Consider the following 20,525-nt stretch of genomic DNA (forward strand, 5'->3'; position numbering starts at 1 on the left):
CGGACAGGGGCATGTACCTTGGTTGTGGGCACATCCCCAGTAGGAGGTGTGCAAGAGGCAGCTGATCGATGATTCTCTCTCATCGATGTTTCTAACTCTCTATCCCTTTCTCTCCTCTCTGTAAAAAATCAATAAAAATATATTTTAAAAATAAACACTTAACCAGCCCACAAGATCCTTACAGCCAGATTACAACCTACCTCTCCCAGTTCACCTCCTTTCCCACTCCACCTGATTCCTATTTCCAGAACCCACCGGGCGCTGTATGCATCGCTAGGTTGGCCAACAACCTTCTTCTGCATGGAATGTCCACCCTCCAATCTTCACTCAGTCATCCTTCCAGGCCCCACTCATATGCCATCTCCTCCAGGAAGCCTGCCTGACTCTTGACATTTTACACACTGTACCCTGTGCCTGCTGCCTGCTCCCCAAGTGGCCTCGAGAACCCCTCCACAGCCAGCTGCGTCACAGCCCTCCACAGCCCCAGTGCCTCACTTGCTGTCTTTCACATGGGAATGATGATGTATCCTGAGTGGCCAGATTATTATGACCACCTGACAAATTAGCCAAACACTGCCATCATATGGGATATGGAAGCCTGTTCGAACACCTTTGCTGTCTGCAGTTACCAAGATAACACGTCTCCAATTTGCACAGGAACACAAGGATTGGACAGTCAAGCATAGGAAAAAAGTCATGTGGTCCAATGAATTACGTTTCCAGTTGCATCATGCAGATGGCAGAGTGAGAATTTTGCAGAAACAGCATGAAAGCTTGCACCCCACATGCATGAGTACAACCCTTCAAAACACTGCTGATGGGAGCAGTGTTATGGTGTGGGGCATGTTTTCCTGGCATTATTTGATCCCATAAATTATGTGGAACGTCTGAATAGCACAACATACCTAAGTATCGATGCTGATCAACTTTATCCTAGCATGTTGATGGCGTATCCCAATGGAGATGGTGTCTTCCAACAAGACAATGCGCCATGCCATGGTGCTCGCATTGTGCAGGAGTGGTTACAAGAACACGAGGGAGACTTTCCCTTGCTTAGGTGGCCCCCACAACCACCAGATCTCAATGCAATTGAGCATTTGTGGGACGAAGTTAAGAGAGCCATCAGGCAGCTGGTTCCACAGCCATCAAATCTCAGAGAACTGGACAGTGCTATCCATCAGGCATGGTGTCAGAGTCCTCCCATCACCTTTCAACACCTCGGGGAGTCAATGCCAAGAAGAATCGCCGCGGTACTGAAGGCAAAGGTGGCCCAACAAAGTACTGATGGGGTGGTCATAGTAATCTGGCCACTCAGTGTGTGTATATATATATATATATATATATATATATATATATATATGTATCGTGCTTTTTTCTTGTGAATACTCGCAACTCTCTCAGGGCCTAAAAGGTCAGGGGCTGTTTGCCATATCATTCAGTGGCCTCAGCAGACTTGGCCTTTTGGTTTCTGTCTCCCACACTGTGGCTCCCTGTCTTCCTTTCCCAGGACAGTTAGGACTATGTGCAAAGGAAGAGGAGACAGCCACTGGTAGAGTGTATTCTGCCTGCTCTCTGCTCCATCTGCTTTCTCCTTGCTTCGCCGCTGAGCTCTGGGTGGATGAGTATAACACAGATCAGGCTTCCACTCTGGGTGTGAAGGCACGTTGATGTTCTCAGACAAGAGCTCCCGAACAGTGGGAACAAAGTCTCCTGCTTCTGTCACAACTCCCTTCTCCCCAGCACAGCCAGACCCAACATCACACAAGTTAAGTCTTCCATCCCACCCCTCGACAGCTCCAACTGCTGCCCAGCCTTTGGTGTCTGGTTTAAGGTTCGACACACAGAAGGCTCCCAGTGAATGCTTCCTAAGTGAGCACACAAAGGCATGACTAAAGGAAAGCAGCAATGAAAGATGTCTCCGAGCGCTGGCAGTGAATTCCGGGGACACAAAGTCACTGCCTGCACCAGCTGCTGGGCTCATGAGAAACACGCCCACGCCCACAGGGTCAACACATAAGGACACAGAGTCATGGGTGTACACCCCCACAGGCATGATTATGGCACGCACGTCTCTGTGCCCAGCTTGGCCAATGCCAAGTGCACAACCCCTAAACACACACCCATAGGCACTACAGACACACTCCCTTAGAGCCAGGGTTATGGTGAGGCAAGTGATGTGAGAGTTGGATTCTGTCTTTAAAGTTTGTTTATTGCAGTTTTTTTTAATGAATTTTTATCTTCTTAAGATATTTCATTTCCAAAACCGGTTTGGCTCAGTGGATAGAGCGTTGGCCTGTGGACTGAAGGGTCCTGGGTTGGATTCCCGGTGAAGGGCATGTACCTTGGTTGCGGGCACATCCCCAGTAGGGGGTATGCAAGAGGCAGCTGATCGATGTTTCTCTTTCTCATCAATGTTTCTAACTCTCTATCCCTCTCTCTTCCTCTCTGTAAAAATACAATAAAATATATTTTTTAATTATTTTTTTTTAAAAAGATACTGCATTAATTTGTTATTTATCTTGGTTTTGGTGCTTTGGGGCACCCCTTCAACTTTGCACCAGCGGCGAGCGCTTCACCCTGGACGGGGCCGTGACACACACAGGGACATCAGCCAGCACAGCTTTGCCATAGTCACACACACACACACACACACACACACACACACACACACACACAGACACACAGTCTCTGCACAGACCTCATTCCACCACTAGGTGTCACCCAGTACCAACCCCGATCCTCCGTAGGAAGAAAATATCCAATTCATTTATTAATGGCGAGTCCTTAAGATTTCCTTTTACTTCCCTCCACCTGGGACATTTACATCTTCCTCAGGGGCCTACTAAAACCGTGTCTTAACTCCACATAACGGCGCCCGGCCATGGGGAATTTTAGGCGCAGGGAAGAGGATTTTTTCCTGATGCTTCCTACCCAGGAGAGTGGTTGACGATGAATGGGGATGGGACGGTCCAAGGGCAGTGTCTCCCCGACTTTCGGGGCGGGGGAGGGGGGGGCCACAGCAGTCCCACAGTTTGAGAAAGAAAAGGTTCTGTGAGGAGGAGGGCAATTCGTCCATCCATTCATGCACCCAACAGACATGTGTTGAGCACCTATGAATGAATAAACAAATCGTGTACAGATAGTGATGAAGGCGATGAAGAAAAACACATCAGAGAATGACAGCGGATGTTCCAGGTGGGCCTCTTGGAGGAGGTGCCATTTAAGCAAAAGGAAAGAGAGGGGATCAAGTAGCTACAAATTTGGGGGAGCGGTGTCCCAGGCAGAGGGAATGGCCTGAGGCATGCAACACAAACGGAACTACTGCTCCTGTCCTATCCCATGGGGACCCCAGAACAGAGGGGACCCAAACCCAGATAGTGCCGAAGATGCCGCTAGATCTCAGGGAGGATCTAGTGCTCAGGAAGGGGGAAAGCTCTCTGGTAGCTCCACGGCGCTCATGGGCCACGCCTAGAACACCCCAGACAGACCCTGGAAGGACGGACGACTCCTCTGACAGGTGCACCTCCCCCGTTCTCAAAGTCAAATCCAAACTCCTGGCTACAGCTCACAGTTCCCGTGTGGCCTGCACCCTCCTGCTCTCCCCACGACTTCCCTTTGGCTCGCTCTTCTCCAGCCACAACAGCCTTCTCGCTGCTTCTCAAGCTCACCAAAGTTGCTTCCACCTCAGGACCTTTGCACTTGCTTTCCCTGCCTCGAATGCTCTTCCTCTGGGTACCAGAAGGCTCCCTCTCTCGCCTCTTTTGTGTGTGGCCTTAGATACCAGCTCCTTAGAGACACTGCCCCTGACCATTCTGCTACAACAGCCCCCACCCCACCACCACCGCTCTTTAATTCCCTCCCCCTGCTTCTTTATGACACCTGCCTTGTAGTGTACATTATGCTTTGGCATTGTGCTGTGTGTTTATTCCACTCTTGCCTGTCTCTCCCGCACAAGATCGGCTCCAGGAGAGCAAGGATTTGATTACTTGGTTCATGGCTGCATCCCAGTGCTTAATCATGTCAGCTGACAGAATGGACGAAGGAATGCTTCCTGGAACGGACCCCTTGGTGGCGCCCAGGGCCCAGCAGGGACCGAAGAGGGAGCTCTGGGAAGCGATGGAGGGGGCGGAGAGGGGGACAGAGCATCCGTCTTTCCCCGCCCTGGGGCGTCAGGCTGGTGGGCAAGCTTGGGGCTCAGGGAGGCTTAGGACACGGTATTGTCAGAGGTGACTGCCTGCAGGAACTGCAGCCAATGCTTGGACCTCACTAGCCCCGCCCCAACGGATTACCCCAGTTTAGCCCCGCCCACACGCCGTGTAGCCCCGCCTCCACCGCCCCAGGTTAGCCGTGCACCCCAGGAAACCTATGTTAGCCCGCCCCCAAGCCGCACCCTCCCCGCCTGGGTCTGTAAGATTTATACACTCTCCCGCTCCCCTGGCCAATGGGCTGGAAGTCAGGAAAACTAGAGTTCCTGGAGGCTAGCAGGGGCGGGAGGATGGGGTACGCACCCAGGAGGTGGTTGCAAGGATACTTCTTGGGAATCAAATTCAGCTTCACTCCTGGTTCATTTTTCCCCCCAGCAAACTCTAAAGTATAAAAGCCTCTTTTGATCTCTTGTCTCTTTTCCAGTTTACTCTCTTTACTTTTTCTCTGGTTCACATCCGGGGTATCAAATGAGCACCTACTATGTGCAGCCTGATGCTAGGTACTGAGCATGCTTCCCATCCCGCTCAGTGTGTGGGTCCAAAGATGGGAAGACAGAGGAGTCCTTGAGGAAGGGGACCCCACAGCCTCTCCTTGAAAATCCTGTCTAGAGTCTGACCTCGAACACTCAGAAGTCAGACTGTAGATAGGATCGGGGTACAAGGGTCTGATTCCTTTCTTCCCTTGACCAGGAAAGAGAAGGTGCGAGGGCTGGTTTCCTTGGGGCTTCTACCCTCCTCGTGTCTACACCAGTGCTGTCCACACCACGGAGTGTGGGTAAACAGGAGGGTAAACATGTGCACCCCAAAACCACACAGCCTCTGAGAAATTCTCGCTCTGCCACTCCCAAGTGTCCTGAGTTTGAGCAAGTGACTCAATCTCTCTGTGCCTCAGTTTCTCCGTCTGTTAAGTGAGGGTAACAATAGCATCCACCAGTGGAGGGCCGGGAGGACTCAATGACTTCATTCATGCTTGTGCTTGAAACGGTGCCCAGGACAGAACAAGCACTTAATAAACGTTCGCTGTGACTTCAGTTCTTTCCCTCCACCCCAGTTCCAGCTTCCCTCTGAGTCCCTACAGATCTGCGAGCCCGAGGGTGCTCCCGCCCCCAAGATGGAGGAGGAGAGAGGTTTCCCAACAGCTGAACAAAGCCTGGACCCCCACTTCTTTGCAAGATCCTCCAAGCCTGCCAGAGAGATGGGGCAACATGGAGAGGGAGACCTGCTTCCGTGAAAGCACAAATGCAGTGTTCGAGGCACCACCACCACACATACACGCGCACACACACACACACACACACACACGCACATGCACACGCCTGGGTGCGCACATTGCACACACAGCTAGGTACTGAGCATGCTCCTCCACACCCCCTCTTAGGCGATCTACTCACAGGCACCAAACGGCGCTCTGTCACCCCAGAGCCCTCACACAGCGACACCTGGCCACGGGCCTCCTGTAGGGCAGGCACCCCGGCAGGTGGACGCTGTCACACTCAGTCCCTGACGCTCCGCACAGCTGCCCAGATCCGGCCAGGAGGAGGTCCTCCCTGGCTGTCACATCACCCCTCAGACACCCAACCCCCGTCACAGCCTCGCAGCCCCTCAGGGTCACACCAGCCTCTTGCTCGAGCGCAAGCAGCCTCCCTGATCACACCCAGCTCACGCACAGCTGGACCCACACCAGCTCAGCCACGCGAACTCCCAGTCGCATCCAGCCATGACACAAAGGCACACGTTCACCAGCACCCACGGGCGCCTCACACATGTCCCCGTCCGTCACTCACACGTGAGCCCCGCCCCCTTCTCCACCTGGGGAGGGAGGGGGATGCAGGCGAAGAGTGGGGGGCTTCGGAATCTGGGCCCCTCCAGCCACGATGGGGGAGTGAAGGGTAAGCGACACCCCAAATCCCCCTGAAGTCCCCCCCCTCCGCTCCCCATCAGCTCCAGCGAGATGGCGGGCGTGGTGGGCTCCGGGTCACCCAGGAGTCGAAACCCTCGAAGCTGGGGTCAGCCCGTCCCCCACACCCCCCCAGCTCAGGGCTGGATCGGAAGCCCGACTTCTGTCCCCTGAGGCCAGAGTGCACCGCCCAGCCCCTCCCCCGCGGCAACCTCCGCCCCTCGCAGCCCCGGGGGCCTCGGGGAGCCCCGAACCCCGTTTCTGCGGGGACCCCCGGAGCCGCCCTCCGCTCCCGGAGCCCCCCGCGCCCGCACCTGCCTGCCGGGCCCCTACCTGTCCGGCGAGGCCTGGGCACAGCAGCAGCAGCAGCAGCGGCGGCGGCGGCACCGTGAGCGGCCACATGACCGCCCCCCGCCCGGTCCCCCACCCGCCCTCGCGGCGCCTCCGCACGGGGACCAGGCGCGACCCCGCCCGCCCGGCCGGGCGACCCTCGGCTGCCGCCTCCCCCGCCTCCCCGGCGGCTGGGATCCGGCCCCGCCCCCGGCCCCGGCCCCCTCGCTCGCCGGGTCTTTGTTGCGGGCTCCGCCCCCCAGCCCCGCCCCCAGCCGGTCTTTGGGCGCCGGCCCAGGGGGTCCGGGGGGGATGGGGACCGGAATGTGGGGGAGCCCGCTCTGGGGACCGCAGCTCGAGACAAAACCCCGCAGCCCACCTCCCCCGCCCCCCAGGCCATCATGCAGGCGGGTCACGGAGATGGGGGAGGGGCTCCATCACGTGTTTGTGGATTTCACCTCCCTGGACCTTTCCCGCGTTGGAAATGGGGACAGGAGAGGGGGGCCAAGAGGCGGGGGGAATAGGAGGAAGGCCTGATTGCAAAGCCGAGAACTTGAGAGGCTCCCCCCCACCCCTTAAAGAACTCCAGAATCAAGAGGGAAACTGAGTCAAGGCCTGTGACAGTGGACATGGGGGAGGGGTGTAGTAGATTGCAGACTGGGAGTGAGAAGCAAAAGCAGGCCGCCCGAGGCGGACCAGAGGCCGGTGGGGATGACCAGCAGGGTGGGCCTGGCGCCCAAAGCGGGCACCTGTTTTCCCTCTCCTCACCCCAAGTCCCATTCCCCAGGGCCCTGCCACTCAAAATCGCCGGGCCCCTGCACACCGGGGGCAGTCTCTTACTCCCAGTGTCAAAGGCTCAAGAGGTGAGAGAATATTGAGAGAATCAAAATATGAAGGATGCCTCTGGGAAAATTATTTGCATATGAAGGACATCTTAGTCCTGCCTCCAGCCTTTCTCTGCCTCTTCCCACCTGTGGGGTCTCCCCAGGCAACTTCCCTCTCCATAGCCCCTCAATGGCTTTTTTTTAGGGGGCAGCAAGCAAGTCAGGTTGTAGAAGAATCAACCATAATATGGGGTAGGCCTGGCATTTTATCAACCCTACTGTGTGCCCGGCAGATAAACACATCATGGGTGGTTTTGTCAACGCAAGGAGGAAGGGCTTGGTGTCCAGCAGAACCTGGGTTCAACCCTGTTCTGCCGCTTCTCGGCCATGTGACCTGAGGCAATGAGCCTTCCTTCTCTCAGAAGACCCGCTTCTCCCTGGAATGGCCGAGAGACATTTGTGAGCACCTCGCCAGAGCTCAGTCCCCAGGGGGCTGAACAAAAAGAAGCTTGAGGCTCATGACTCTGGCTAAGGGACGAAGGGACACCAAACAGAAGCTGAGCCTGGAAAAAGCCTCTCACCCAACCCTTCACCTCCTCTTTCCCAATCAGAGCTGGTCCTTTGCTGACTCCTCAGGCCACGCCTGCAGTAGGCATGGGATGGGAGAGGGATGTTGGGTGGTCTAACTCTCAAGCTCCTGACCAAGAGCGGGCTGCGGTCAACACTGGTGCGGAAGGGCCCTGCTGTCCCTTTCCTACAGCCTTGGTAGTGCTGTGCTTCAAGACTGTGAACAATGTCCTTCTTGGGCTCTGGTCACTGAGATGTTCATTGTCATGGTCAAGCTATGGCCTGTGTTGTGTGATTGGCATTGGTCAATATGCCCTTAGGTATATTCCCCGCCTGATTTCTCTGTATCCGGGGAGATGGTCCAGGTTCTGGTGAGCCCCTACAAACTGTACTTCCCAGGCTCTGTTGCACCTGGCTAGGCTCAGCCAGGGAGGCCTGAGGGAGACGGGCAAGTGGGAAGAAGGAAGCCAGAATATGTCTTCCCTCTCTCCCCTCTTGAGGTGTCTCTAGAAGTGGCTGTTGTGTCTCCTCTGTGCTTTCAATCACACTGGACAGAATCCACCATGGCTCAGTCCCTGGACTCTGGCGGCCACCTCCTTCCTCTCTTTGCTGATGGCAGCTTACTAATCTAGAGTCGATCCATCTCCTCCCATTTGCTCCTAAAGTTTAACTAACGCCTCGGTTTTAATCCACATATTATTACATTTTTGCTATTGAACTACCTGAGGTGGGCTTTATTCCTCTGACTGGACGCTGGCCAACACATTCAGTGCTGTGGTCGTGACCGCAGTTATGGTCAGTGGCAAACGCAGTGTCCTGGACATGCTGAGGTCAGTGTTCTGTTGAACTGTGATCTGGGCTGCCGGCAGCATCCTGGTTCTACTGGAGTCCGCATTGTGGTTAATATTGTGGTCTCCACTGGTCATTCCTGGTTGTGTTGTGGTCAGTGTGGTAATCAGTTTCTTGGCTATAGTGTACTCAGAGTCGCAATCACTCTCCTGGTCAGGTTCTGCCCTTGCGTTGGACAGTTACCTAGACATGTTATGGTCAAAATTATGATCATGTCCTACTGTGGTCAAGGTCATAACTCAGTGTCCTGGTTGTGCTGTTGTCCACTTAAAAGTCAGTATCGCCCTAACCGGTTTGGCTCAGTGGATAGAGGGTCCCAGGTCAAGGGCATGTACCTTGATTGTGGGCACATCCCCAGTAGGGGGGCATGCAGGAGGCAGCTGATCGATGTTTCTAACTCTCCTCCCTTCCTCTCTGTAAAAAAAAAAAAAAAAATCAATAAAATATATTTTTAATTAAAAATAAAAGTCAGTATCATGGTCAGTGCTATAATGAGCACGTTTTCCAGCTTCCTCTGGGATCAGTGTGGTGGTCAGAACTGTTGCCTATCATTGAAGAGAGATCAGCTCCTCTAGGACCTCAAGCAGCAGAACGGACCCACCAGGTGGCTCAGGGCCGGGCACAGGGCAGAGTCTGCTCTCCACCACAGCCAGGAGGCCAGGCTGGGGGCATTGGATCCCCACTAACTCTTACCACCTCGCTAATAGCTTTTCCTAATTGGTGTTTGAGCAGTCATTCAGTCATTGCCTCTACTCCCCTGTGACCCCTTTGATAGATCCTCCCTTCCTCCAGTTGATGGACAGACGTAAACCCCACCTGCAGCCAGACATTCCTGAGCACTGAACCACCCATCAGCACCTGCCAAATACCCTAAGCCCCCGATTCCTAAGTCCCTAGGTCCCTAATCATAGGCCTTACATGAAGCCACCAATCAGCGGTGCTGAGTGCCCTAAGTCCCGTCCACTATCCTCCCCTTAAAGGTGCTTGTATCCCGGCCCTCGGCCCTCGCTCTCTTCCGCTTCTCCCTCTGGAAGCAGCCGGCAGTGGTACTCTTCTCTTCAATAAAGCCTGTGTCCTGGCATCCCGGTCTCCGGCCCTCTCTGTTTCATCTTTCACTCTTCAAGTGTCCAACCAGAGGAGGATATCATCAAGGCCTTTGTTCTCCCAGACCCTGCATAGGGTCTGACCAGGAAAAAAAAAAAGTGATTCAGAAAGATTTAATGGCCCTAGCCAGTTTGGCTCAGTGGATAGAGCATGAGCCTGTGGACTGAAGAGTCCCAGGTTTGATTCCAGTCAAGGGCACATGCCCGGATTGCGAGCTTGATGCCCTGTAGGGAGCATGCAAGAGGCAGCCAATCAGTGATTCTCTCTCTCCCTTTCTCTTCCTCTCTGAAATCAATAAAAAAATATTTTTAAAAAAATAAGAATTTAATGAGTGAATGAATCTACAGTGTGCATGTATACACTGGCCTTTGCTTTTGCTGATACCTCTCTATGGATTAGTCAGGCTCCTCTAGGTGCAAGTGGTAGAAAGGCAACTAGAACAATCTTTTTTTTTTTTTAATATATTTTATTGATTTTGTACAGAGAGGAAGGGAGAGAGATGGAGAGTTAGAAACATTGATGAGAGAGAGTCATCGATCAGCTGCCTCTTGCACACCCCCCACCGGGGATATGCCCGCAACCAAGGCACATGCCCTTGACCAGAATTGAACCCGGGACCCTTCAGTCCCCAAGCCGACACTCTATCCATTGAGCCAAACCGGTCTCGGCGACTTGAACAATCTTAAATTAAAAAAAAAAAAAAAAAAGGTATCCATTAGCTGACATTAAAAAATTCGGGGGTAATGGAATTCAAGCATAGTTGGATCCAGGGGTTCTGTTATATCATCGGGATTTTGTCTCTCTCATTTCTTATCTCTGATATTCTCCACAAGGGATTCCATTTTAGAATGGAATGGAAAAGATGGCTCCCAGGAACATCTTCCAAGCTCCACCACAACTTCAGCAAAAAGAGCGAGCTTGCAAAATAATGACTCTCATTGGTCCATCCCAAGTCATGTGCCCTGAGCCAGTCTTGGGTTTGGAGCAATGTATTCTATGGCTTGGCCAGACCTCTCTTGCAAATAATTCCCTGAATCCAGAGAGTGAAGTCAGCTTCATTCATCCAATACTGGATAGAGAATAAAGGCAGATGTGGAGAATAGAAGCAGGCGTGAGAGTTTTACCATCGAAAGGGAAAGAATGCTGTGCAAGCAAAACCAAGAGATGGCAAGTGTTGAGGCACCCCAACCTCGTAATGTGCAATTCTATACTACCCTGTTTCCCCGAAAATAAGACAGTGTCTTATATTAATTTTTGCTCCCAAAAAATGCGCTAGGTCTTATTTTCAGGGGATGTCTTATTTTTCCATGAAGAAGAATACGGTACACATTTATTGTTAAATGAAAATAAAGGAAATGTATTACCTGTATATAGTATGGTAGTTGTCAACACAAACCAGACAAACTTTGAATCCTACAGTATCAAGAATTTACTCATTTATTCAGTGACAATCATGTCATCTTCTGGAACATCATCATAACAATCCAATTCCTGAATTTCCTGATGAATTTCTTGTGACTCCATTTCTTTCAGAATCAGTGGACCAAATCTCTCATGTTTAGCCGAGGGGGGCCTTATTTTCGGGGAGATGCCTATATTTCACTCAGAAGGAAACCTGTAAGTAGGTCTTATTTTCGAAGGATGTCTTATTTTCGGGGAAACACGGTACAAAGCTAAAAGCTATGTGTTGCAGGCTTCCTTGCAGCTACACTTCTGCATGCCAATTAGGTTCTATAAAGCGGAAGCATGAGCCCTGCTGGCATGGTCAGGGGTTGAGCGTCATCCTAGCAACCAGGAAGTCGTGGTTCAATTCCCTGGGGTTTCTGGCTTGATCCCCAGTAGGGGGCGTGCAGGAGGCAGCTGATCAATGGTGCTCTCTCATCATTGATGTTTCTATCCCTCCCCTCCCTTCCTCTCTGAAATCAATAAATAAATAAATAAATAAATAATTTTTAAGTGGAAGCATGAGATGTGTGTGGGAGAAATGGGTGGAGGTCATCTCTCTTCCGCGTTGCAGTGGCATGTGGCAAACACATTGTGGAGACTGCGTTTTCCTGACAGAATGTTACTGTCTCCCATCACCAGTGCCACCAGCTTTTACTGAGAGACAGTTGCAAATGACAGTGATGGTGACTTCCAAATCTCTAAATTGCAACCGTCATCATGCATTGTGTTTTTTTTTTAATAGTTTTATTGAGCCGAAACCGGTTTGGCTCAATGGATAGAGCATCGGCTTGGGGACTGAAGGGTCCCGGGTTCGATTCCGGTCAAGGGCATATACCTTGGTTGCGGGCATATCCCCAGTAGGGGGTGTGCAAGAGGCAGCTGATCGATGACTCTCTCTCATTGATGTTTCTAACTCTCTCTCTCTCTCCCTTCCTCTCTGTAAAAAATCAATAAATATATATATAAAAAATAATAATAAAATAAAAAATAAATAGTTTTTTTGAGATATAATTCACATACCATACCATTCACCCTTTAAAGTAGTTCCATGCTTTTTGATATATTATGTGTTTAATTTTTAAGTTGTAGTAAAATATATATAACATAAAATTTGCCATTTTAATCATATTTTAGTATACAACTCAGTGGTATTAATTACTTCTGCATTGTTGTGCAATCATCAATACTATTCCAGACTTTCTCACCTCCCTAGATACCCCGTAATTGTTAAGTGATAATTCCCCATTTTCCCCCATCCTGTACCTTCTAATCTGCTTTCTGTCTTTTTTTTTTTTTTTTTTTTAAATAAATTTTTATTGTTCATATTATTACAAGTGTTCCTTTTCCGCCCCCTTCCCACCCCACCCTCTGCCCTTTCCCCAACCCCCATTGTCCTCATCCATAGGTGCACAGTTTATGTTCAGTCTCTTCCCACATTCCCCTGTCCCCTTTTCCCCAAGAATCATCAGTTCACTCCCCTTCCATACCTCTGATTCTATTATATTCAACAGGTTATATTGTTCATCAGATTTTTTTTTTTAATTTCCTTGGTTTTTAGATTCACTTGTTGATAGTTACGTATTTATTGTTCATATTTTTATCTTTATTTACTTTCTCTTCTGAAAGAACCCCCTTCAGCAATTCATATAATTCTGGTTTGGTGGTGATGAACTCCTTTAGCTTTTTTTTATTAGTGAAGCTCTTTATCTGACCTTCGATTCTAAGTGATAGCTTTGCTGGGTAGAGTATTTTTGGCTGTAGGTTCTTGCTATTCATCACCTTGAATATTTCTTGCCATTCCCGTCTGGCCTGCATGGTTTCTGTTGAGAAATCAGCTGACAATCGTATAGGTGCTCCTTTATAGGTAACCACCTGCTTAGCTCTTGCTGCTTTTAATATTCTCTCTTTGTCCTTTGCTCTTGGAATCTTAATTATGATTTGTCTTGGTGTGGTCCTCTTTGGATTCCTCTTATTTGGAGTTCTGTGTGCTTCCTGGACTTGTAAGTCCAATTCTTTCCCCAGGTGGGGGAAGTTTTCTGTCACTATTTCTTTCAGTATGTTTTCGATATCTTGCTCTCTCTCATCTTCTGGGACCCCCATGATTCTGATGTTGGATCGTTTGAAGTTGTCCCAGAGGTTTCTTACATTATCTTCAATTTTCTGGATTCTCTTGCCTTCTAGCTTCTGTGGAGGAGTGTCTTCTGGCTCTTTATGTTCCAAATCTTTGACTTGATTCTTGCGATCTTCCCTTCTGTTTTTAGGACTCTGTAGAATATTTTTTATTTCAGACAATGTATTCTTTATTTCTTGTTGATCCCTTAGCATTTCTTGTTGATCCCTTTTCATATCCTCATAGGTCTCATTTATTTTATCGGCCTTTTCTAGGAGTCTCTTGAAAAACCCTATAAGTGTGGTTTTGAACTCTATATCCAGTCGCTTTTTGTCCTCCATTTCTTTCCTTTGTGATCTATTTGGTTTAGGCATTTTCGCAGGCAGCTTTCCTGATGGGGCGGCGTTTCAGGGTGGAGCCTACAGCCTCGGCTTCCGTCAGCCCCGCCCTATGCGACTCCTGAGACTCAGGGTCCTTCAGTACTTGTTGCAAGCGCCTCTGAGAGAAAGGTGCCCTCGATTTTCGCGTGCTACCAAACAGTGTAAGCTCTCCCGCAATGGGCCCGAAACTGGGGTTCAGTTCAGTTGGAAGTGGAGTTGGAGGTGGCGTTCACAGCAGTCTGGAGCCCCAGTCTCCTTCCCGTCAGGGCAATCCCGCGGCACAGCCGGCAGTCCCTTCTCTGGGGGCAGTGAGTGCGCCTCCGGGACCTCCTTTCTCCGCTACCCCGGGGTTCCGACTTACAGCCCAGCTCCCTATGGCTGAGCCTGAGTCCCCGGGGTCTGGCCCAGAACTGGGGTTCAGAGCAGTCGGGGGCCCAGCACAGTCGGAGTTTTATCTCCTTTCCGCTAGGGAACGCCCGCCAGGCACTCGGCCTCCCTCCTCTCCGGCTCCGTCCTCTCCGCGTGCGCCGCGTGTCTCCGTACCTTAGGCTTTTACAGCTCCTCCGTGCTTCCTTCTGGTTTTCTCCTTGCTTCTTGTTGTAGGATTTCCAGTCAGTCGACTTTCCTGTAGTTCTGGGTAATGTCCATTTTATATTTTAGTTGTATTTATTAAAATTGTTGTGTGCGGCTGCGGCTAGTTGCCTACCCGAGCAGCCATCTTGGATTCTCCTGCTTTCTGTCTTTTTGAATTTGCTTATTCTATATATTTCATGTAAGTGGAATCATACATTTGTCCTTTTGTATCTGGCTTCTTTTGCTTAGCATAATGTTTTTGAGGTTCACCCATGTTGTCAGAATTTTCTTCCTTTTTATGGCTGAACTAGAGGCCTGGTGCACAAAATTTGCTCATGGGAGAGCGTGTCCCTCAGCCCGGTATGCACCCTTTTGCAATCTGGGATCCCTCATGAAACCCAGGACCGTTGGCTCCTAACTACTGCCTGCCTGCCTGATCGCCCCTAACCGCCTCTGCCTTGGCCTCTGCACCCAGGATCAGGGCTTCCCTCCCTCTGGCCGGCCACAGACACCCAGGACCCTGGACAGTTTCACCCAGGTCCCAGCTTTGTCAGGAAGGACATCCAGAATGATGTCCAGAAGACATCTGGTCTATCCAGTCTAATTAGTATATTACCCTTTTATTAGTAGAGATACTATTTCACTGTATGGATGGGCTACGTTTTGTTTATCCATGGTGGTGACATATTCTTGAAGTTAGTGGTTCCCAGAGGGTGATTCCTTACCTTCCTATAGATAACAGAGGCAGAAGGTCCTGGGGGGTGGGGGGCAATTCAGAAGTGATGTTCTATAGCCAGTCATCCTAAAGGCTCAACCTAGAGCCGCATTGGCCAGCCTTTCTACAGTTTTTAAGCACCACATTCCCTGATTTGAATCCTTTTTTTCCTATAGCAAAACGCTGATTTGGTATGCGCTTGGGATGTTCATTCTGCTGACCTGTCTGGAGAAGACCTTGTCATTCACGAAGCCCAAATACTCCGGGCTGTGTGATAACCTACTCAGCACCCTTTTAATGAGAACCATCCCCACTCATCAGACTCCCACTAGGAACTCCACACCAGGCTAAGTCCTCTCCATGCATTATTGCCTTGAATTCTTAAAATGACCTTGTAAGGGAGGAATAATTATCCCCAATTTAAGAACAGAAAGTTCGAACCGCAGAGAGGTTAGGTAACTTGACCAAAGCCACCATAAGCAGCAGACAGGGAATTCAAACCCAGTTCTGTCAGACTCAGAGCCAACTGTTGACCTCGATAGTATTATATTGGGTTGTGTGTTGTGCATTATTCCTTTCCCATCAAATCCATGTGGGCAACTGAGGGTCAGTCCTGCTGGGGACCCTGGGAGAGAAAGTAGAACCCATGCCTCAGAGAGTCCCCCCCTGGGTGTTCATTCTCCGGGACCCATGGCTGTTGGAGGAGGGCTGCGTCCAGGGGCGTCAGCTCCTCCGCATTTCAGGCCTGGCCAGCGTGGGAGCTGAGGCAGCCCTGAGGCTGGGCAAACCGTGCCCAGAACATGTGAGGGCTGAAGGGATGCAGGTAGGGCACCAACATCATCTGGCTAGGGCCCACTTCTCAGATGGAAAAATTGATGTTCAAAGAACTTAAGATGCTTGACCAAGGCCACAAGAGGATATACAGCAGAGCCAAGACCATAATCGGGTTCATGTCTGACTACAGAAGCCAGGCTCTTTATGCCATGTTTGCAAGGGAACACCTTCCAGTGCTCCTGAGGCATCGAGGAGGCCTGGCCCTGCCCAGGTGAGCTGAGCACCATCTTCACCCTCCACAGGCCCTGAGGGCCATTCATTCCAGCCCCTCCGGGCCCAGGCCTCCCAACCCCCTTCCCCCTTCCGGAGCTCACACAGAGCAGAGCACCGCCCCTTTCAACGTCCAGGAGAAGGCTCCTGAGGAAGCCTGAGTTTAACCCTCAACTCTTGGAGTTCCCCATGCACCGTCCCCACCATTCAGCCCCGCTTTTTCCTACTCTTGTGCATTTCTCACTGTGGAACTGCTGCCACTCCTGAGACTTCCTTACCTCCAGGCACCACACACACACACACACACACACACACACACACACACAGGCATGCGGAATGAGCCAGCTATGGGGGCTGAGAACTTATCCCCCAGTTGCCCAGGCAAACTGTGAGCCTACGCTCAAAATACAGCATGGGCACACTGTCACCCAGGGACGCACACCTGGACACATGGTCCAGGCACAACATCACACCCACCCAGAACAAGCACACACAACAAACAGCCAGACACACATCCCAGGCACAGGGGCCCACAGAAACATACACCCACCGTCAGATGGTGGAAGAATATCAGAGGTGAACCCGCCACACTCACCCAGCACTCACAAACACAGCAACCTATCACACACACAGACACCCCAACAAAAAAATACACACACACCCCATGAATCAGGCACACAGCCCACACGCAGAGAGCCCGGGTATAGACATGCAGTTCCCACACCAACTCACCCATACCCACAACATAGTCACACAAACAGCATGCAATATAAACACACAGTTCACATACATAGAGAGTCATAAAACAGACATACAGTTAACACATGCACAGACCCATAGATGGTTACACAAGACAGGCAGGCAGTTCATATGCAAACATACTCACAACATAAGCACATAGTTCATACAAAACACACCCATACACCTACAATTCAAACCCAATCACACACATAAACACAGTACAGACAGATGGTATACACACACACACACACACACACACACACACACACACACACAGAAACCCATGACATGACACGCCCTCTGACATGTGTATCGCAGGCCAGGGCAGCGTGGGAATGAGGCTGTGAGAGGGGAGAGGTGACCAGGATGACTCAGGGGCCTCCCTGGGGGAAGAGCAGGGGGAGGGAGGAAGGGAGGCTGGGCAGGCATCCAGCACATGTGATTCCCATTACAGGCTTGGGAACTGAGCTGGCTGGACAAGGAGCCCCAGCATTGCCTCCCAGTCCTGCCAAAGCAGGAAGGAACAAGGCCCCAGGCCAGGTTACAGGGCCGGAACTTGGCTCAGAACCACAGGAGCTCCTACCAGGACTGGTCTGCCCTTAGCCGGGCCTGATGGGCTCACTCATTTCACCCTCTGCAACAGCCCTAGGAAGGTTTCACAGGAACGGAAAGAGGAGCTCAGAGAGGCTAAGCCACTTGCCTGAGGTGACACAGCCAGGAAGTGATGGACTGGGAAGGGAGCCCAGGTCTCTGTGCAGTCCCTGCCCCAGCCAGGAGGGAGATGGAAGGATTCCTCCATTCATCCACAAACACAGGGCAGGTGTACCTTCCAGGCCCAGCCTGCACGCAATTTGTGGCCATGAACAAGGCAGCCTCTATCGTTAAGTAATTGAAAGTTAAGTGTGGTTCAGTAGTTGGCTCAGCATCATCCATCAAACGGTTGCCAGTTCTGTTGTGGTCAAACCACATACCTGGGTTGCAGGTTCAATCCCCAGTCAGGGCACATATAGAAGGCAATCGATCAATCTCTCTCTCTCTCTCTCTCTCTTCCTCTCCCCTCTCCCCCCCCCCCCCCCCACGTGTCTCAGGTGAGGATTAAAAAAGGAAAAAGGAAGTTAAGCTTGTGGTGCATGCACAGATGGACAGACTTCTCTGAGCGTAATTGGGGGCCCTGATCTAGCTTTGGGGTCCAGGGTCAGGGAATGACCCTGCAGCTGAACCTGAGGGATGAGTAAGAGCCAGGAGGGCACGGTGGACAGAGAGCAGAGCAGATGCAAAGCTCGGAGGCCCACAGGTGCAGGAGGCTGGGTCTCCTCCTAAGGTATGATTTCCACGAGGCCGGAGCTGCCAGACAGAAGGACTGGACTTTCTCTTGGGGGCAAAAGGGAACCTCAGGAGAGTGAGGAGAGGAAAAGGACTTCGTGACGTTTGGGCAACAGCATGAGCACCCTCCTCAGGATGGCACCTAAATGTCCACCTTCGGTGACACACCCCCGAGGCCTTCATCCCGGCACAGACAAGCCAGGAGGCAGGAACAGGAGCAACCTGGGAAACAGCTGAAAGGTCATGAGTAGGAGAACGGATAACTATGCTGAAGCAAGCATCTATTTTTTTAAAATATATTTTTATTGATTTCAGAGAGGAAGGGAGAGGGAGATAGATAGAAACATCAATGACGAGAGAGAATCATGAATCGGCTGCCTCCTGCATGTCCCTCACTGGGCATGTGCCCTTGACCGGAACTGAATCCGGGACCCTTCAGTCCGCTGGCCGACATTCTATCCATTGAGCCGAACCAGCAAGGGCTGAAGCAAGCATTTTAAAAGCAATTACAAAGACAGGACTAGAAATACTTGTGTCTACATGGGTAAGATACAAAAAAAAAAAACCCAATTGATTAACAAATCAAGTTACAAAAGAAAATGTTCAACGCCGTACAGTTGTAGCTTAAAAACTTGCCAGATGATGTGTGTGTCATCCATGGATACGGCCTGCTTTGCCGGAAACATGGAGACACGCTCTGAGCAGAAGCTCCCAGGGGAAGGAGAAACAGGGAGTTAGTGTTAACTGGGACAGAGTTTCGGTTTGGGAAGATGAGAGAGTGCTGGAGGCGGTGGTGGGAAGTAGTTACACCATAATATTATATGAATGTACCTAACGGCACTGAACTGGACACAGAGATGGCTAAAAGGCAAATTTTATCTTTTGTATACTTTACCAGAACTTAAAATGTTTAAAAAATTCTCCACACTCATCTATCTACCCTCGGTGGGGAAAGGAGAGGCATGCAACGGCAGAAATGTGTGTAGAAGGCGTCAACTATGTGCGTGATGCTTTATTTCTGAGGGTGGGTGGTGCACGCACAGTGTTCGTTATAAAGTTCCCCCGACGTGCGCCTTTTAAAACAACAGCAACACATTGACAGCATTTACCACAGGGCATTTACCACACATGTTCTAAGTGTGAGATCTAATTTAACTAATTTAACCCCAACACAACCTGATGCTATAGGTGCAATTTTTAAAAAATATATATTTTATTGATTTTTTACAGAGAGGAAGGGAGAAAGATAGAAACGTCAATGAGAGAGAAACATCGATCAGCTGCCTCTTGCACACCCCCTAATCGGGGATGTGCCCACAACCAATGTGCATGCCCTTGACCGGAATCGAACCTCAGACCAATGCTCTACCACTGAGCCAAACTGGTTTCGGCCTATAGGTGCCCCATTTCACAGCTGTGAAGACTAAGGTGCAGACGGTTGAAGGTCACACCTGTGATAGTGAAGGGCTAAAAGTTGGACCAGGTGCCAGAGGCATGGACACATGGAACAGAATGACAGATTTAGAGGGAAGGAGGGTGGAGGGACAGAGAAGTGACCAACCACAGAACACATATGTATATAGGCATAGCCTATGGACACAGACAACAGTGTGGGGAAGGCTTGGCGGGGGGCAGGGGCTGAGTGGAGGGGGACAAAAGAGGGGGAAATGGGGGACATCTGTAATGCAGCCAACAATAATTAAAAAAAAAAAAAAAAAAACTTGGTTCAGCTGGTGTTGCTCAGTGGTTGAGCATTGACCTATGACTCAGGAGGTCATGGTTGATTCCAGGTCAGGGCACATGCCCTGGTTTTAGGCTCAATCCCCAGTAGGAGGCATGCAGGAGGCAGCCGATTGATGATTCTCACCATTGATGTTTCTATCTCTCTCTCCTTCTCCCTTCCTCCTGAAATAAATAAATAAATAAATAAATAAATAAATAAATAAATAAATAAGCTTGGACCAAGTGGCTTAGCTCTGATCACTACATCACACTGCCTGTTTCACTCATCGGTTTTGTCCCACTAGGAAATGTATCTGAGAAGAGCTCGTGTCTTGGAGGGAGCATGGAAAAAGGCATGAGGAATTTTCTGGGGTGCTGGAAAGTCTACCTCTCGCTTAGGGTGTGCAGACAGTTGTCAACAGTCATGCAACAGAGCGCTTGATATCACTCTGTTTTATCATATATTTTGTGCCTCAATGAAAGCAATTTTAAAAATATACTTTATTGATTTTTTACAGAGAGGAAGGGAGATGGATAGAGAGTTAGAAACATCGATGAGAGAGAAACATCTATCAGCTGCTTCCTGCAGAACCCCTACTAGGGATGTGCCCGCAACCAAGGTACATGCCCTTGACCAGAATTGAACCTGGGACCTTTCAGTCCACAGGCCAACGCTCTATCCACTGAGCCAAACC

At 50.5% G+C, this 20,525-nt stretch overlaps 1 protein-coding gene across 1 annotated transcript in view; it reads right to left on the minus strand.

Moving 5' to 3' along the window:
• The window catches only part of OLFM2 (olfactomedin 2), a 69,854-nt gene extending 63,298 nt beyond the window's left edge, over positions 1–6,556 (minus strand). Inside the window, exon 1 of the mRNA XM_084885705.1 lies at positions 6,436–6,556. Coding sequence (XP_084741831.1) covers positions 6,436–6,504 — 69 coding nt within the window. The 5' untranslated portion in view covers positions 6,505–6,556. The remainder of the gene's footprint in view (positions 1–6,435) is intronic.
• Positions 6,557–20,525: the final 13,969 nt, after the last annotated feature.

The sequence above is a fragment of the Pipistrellus hanaki genome (assembly GCF_964339955.1).
Source record: "Pipistrellus hanaki genome assembly, chromosome: 5".
Taxonomy (NCBI): domain Eukaryota; kingdom Metazoa; phylum Chordata; class Mammalia; order Chiroptera; family Vespertilionidae; genus Pipistrellus; species Pipistrellus hanaki.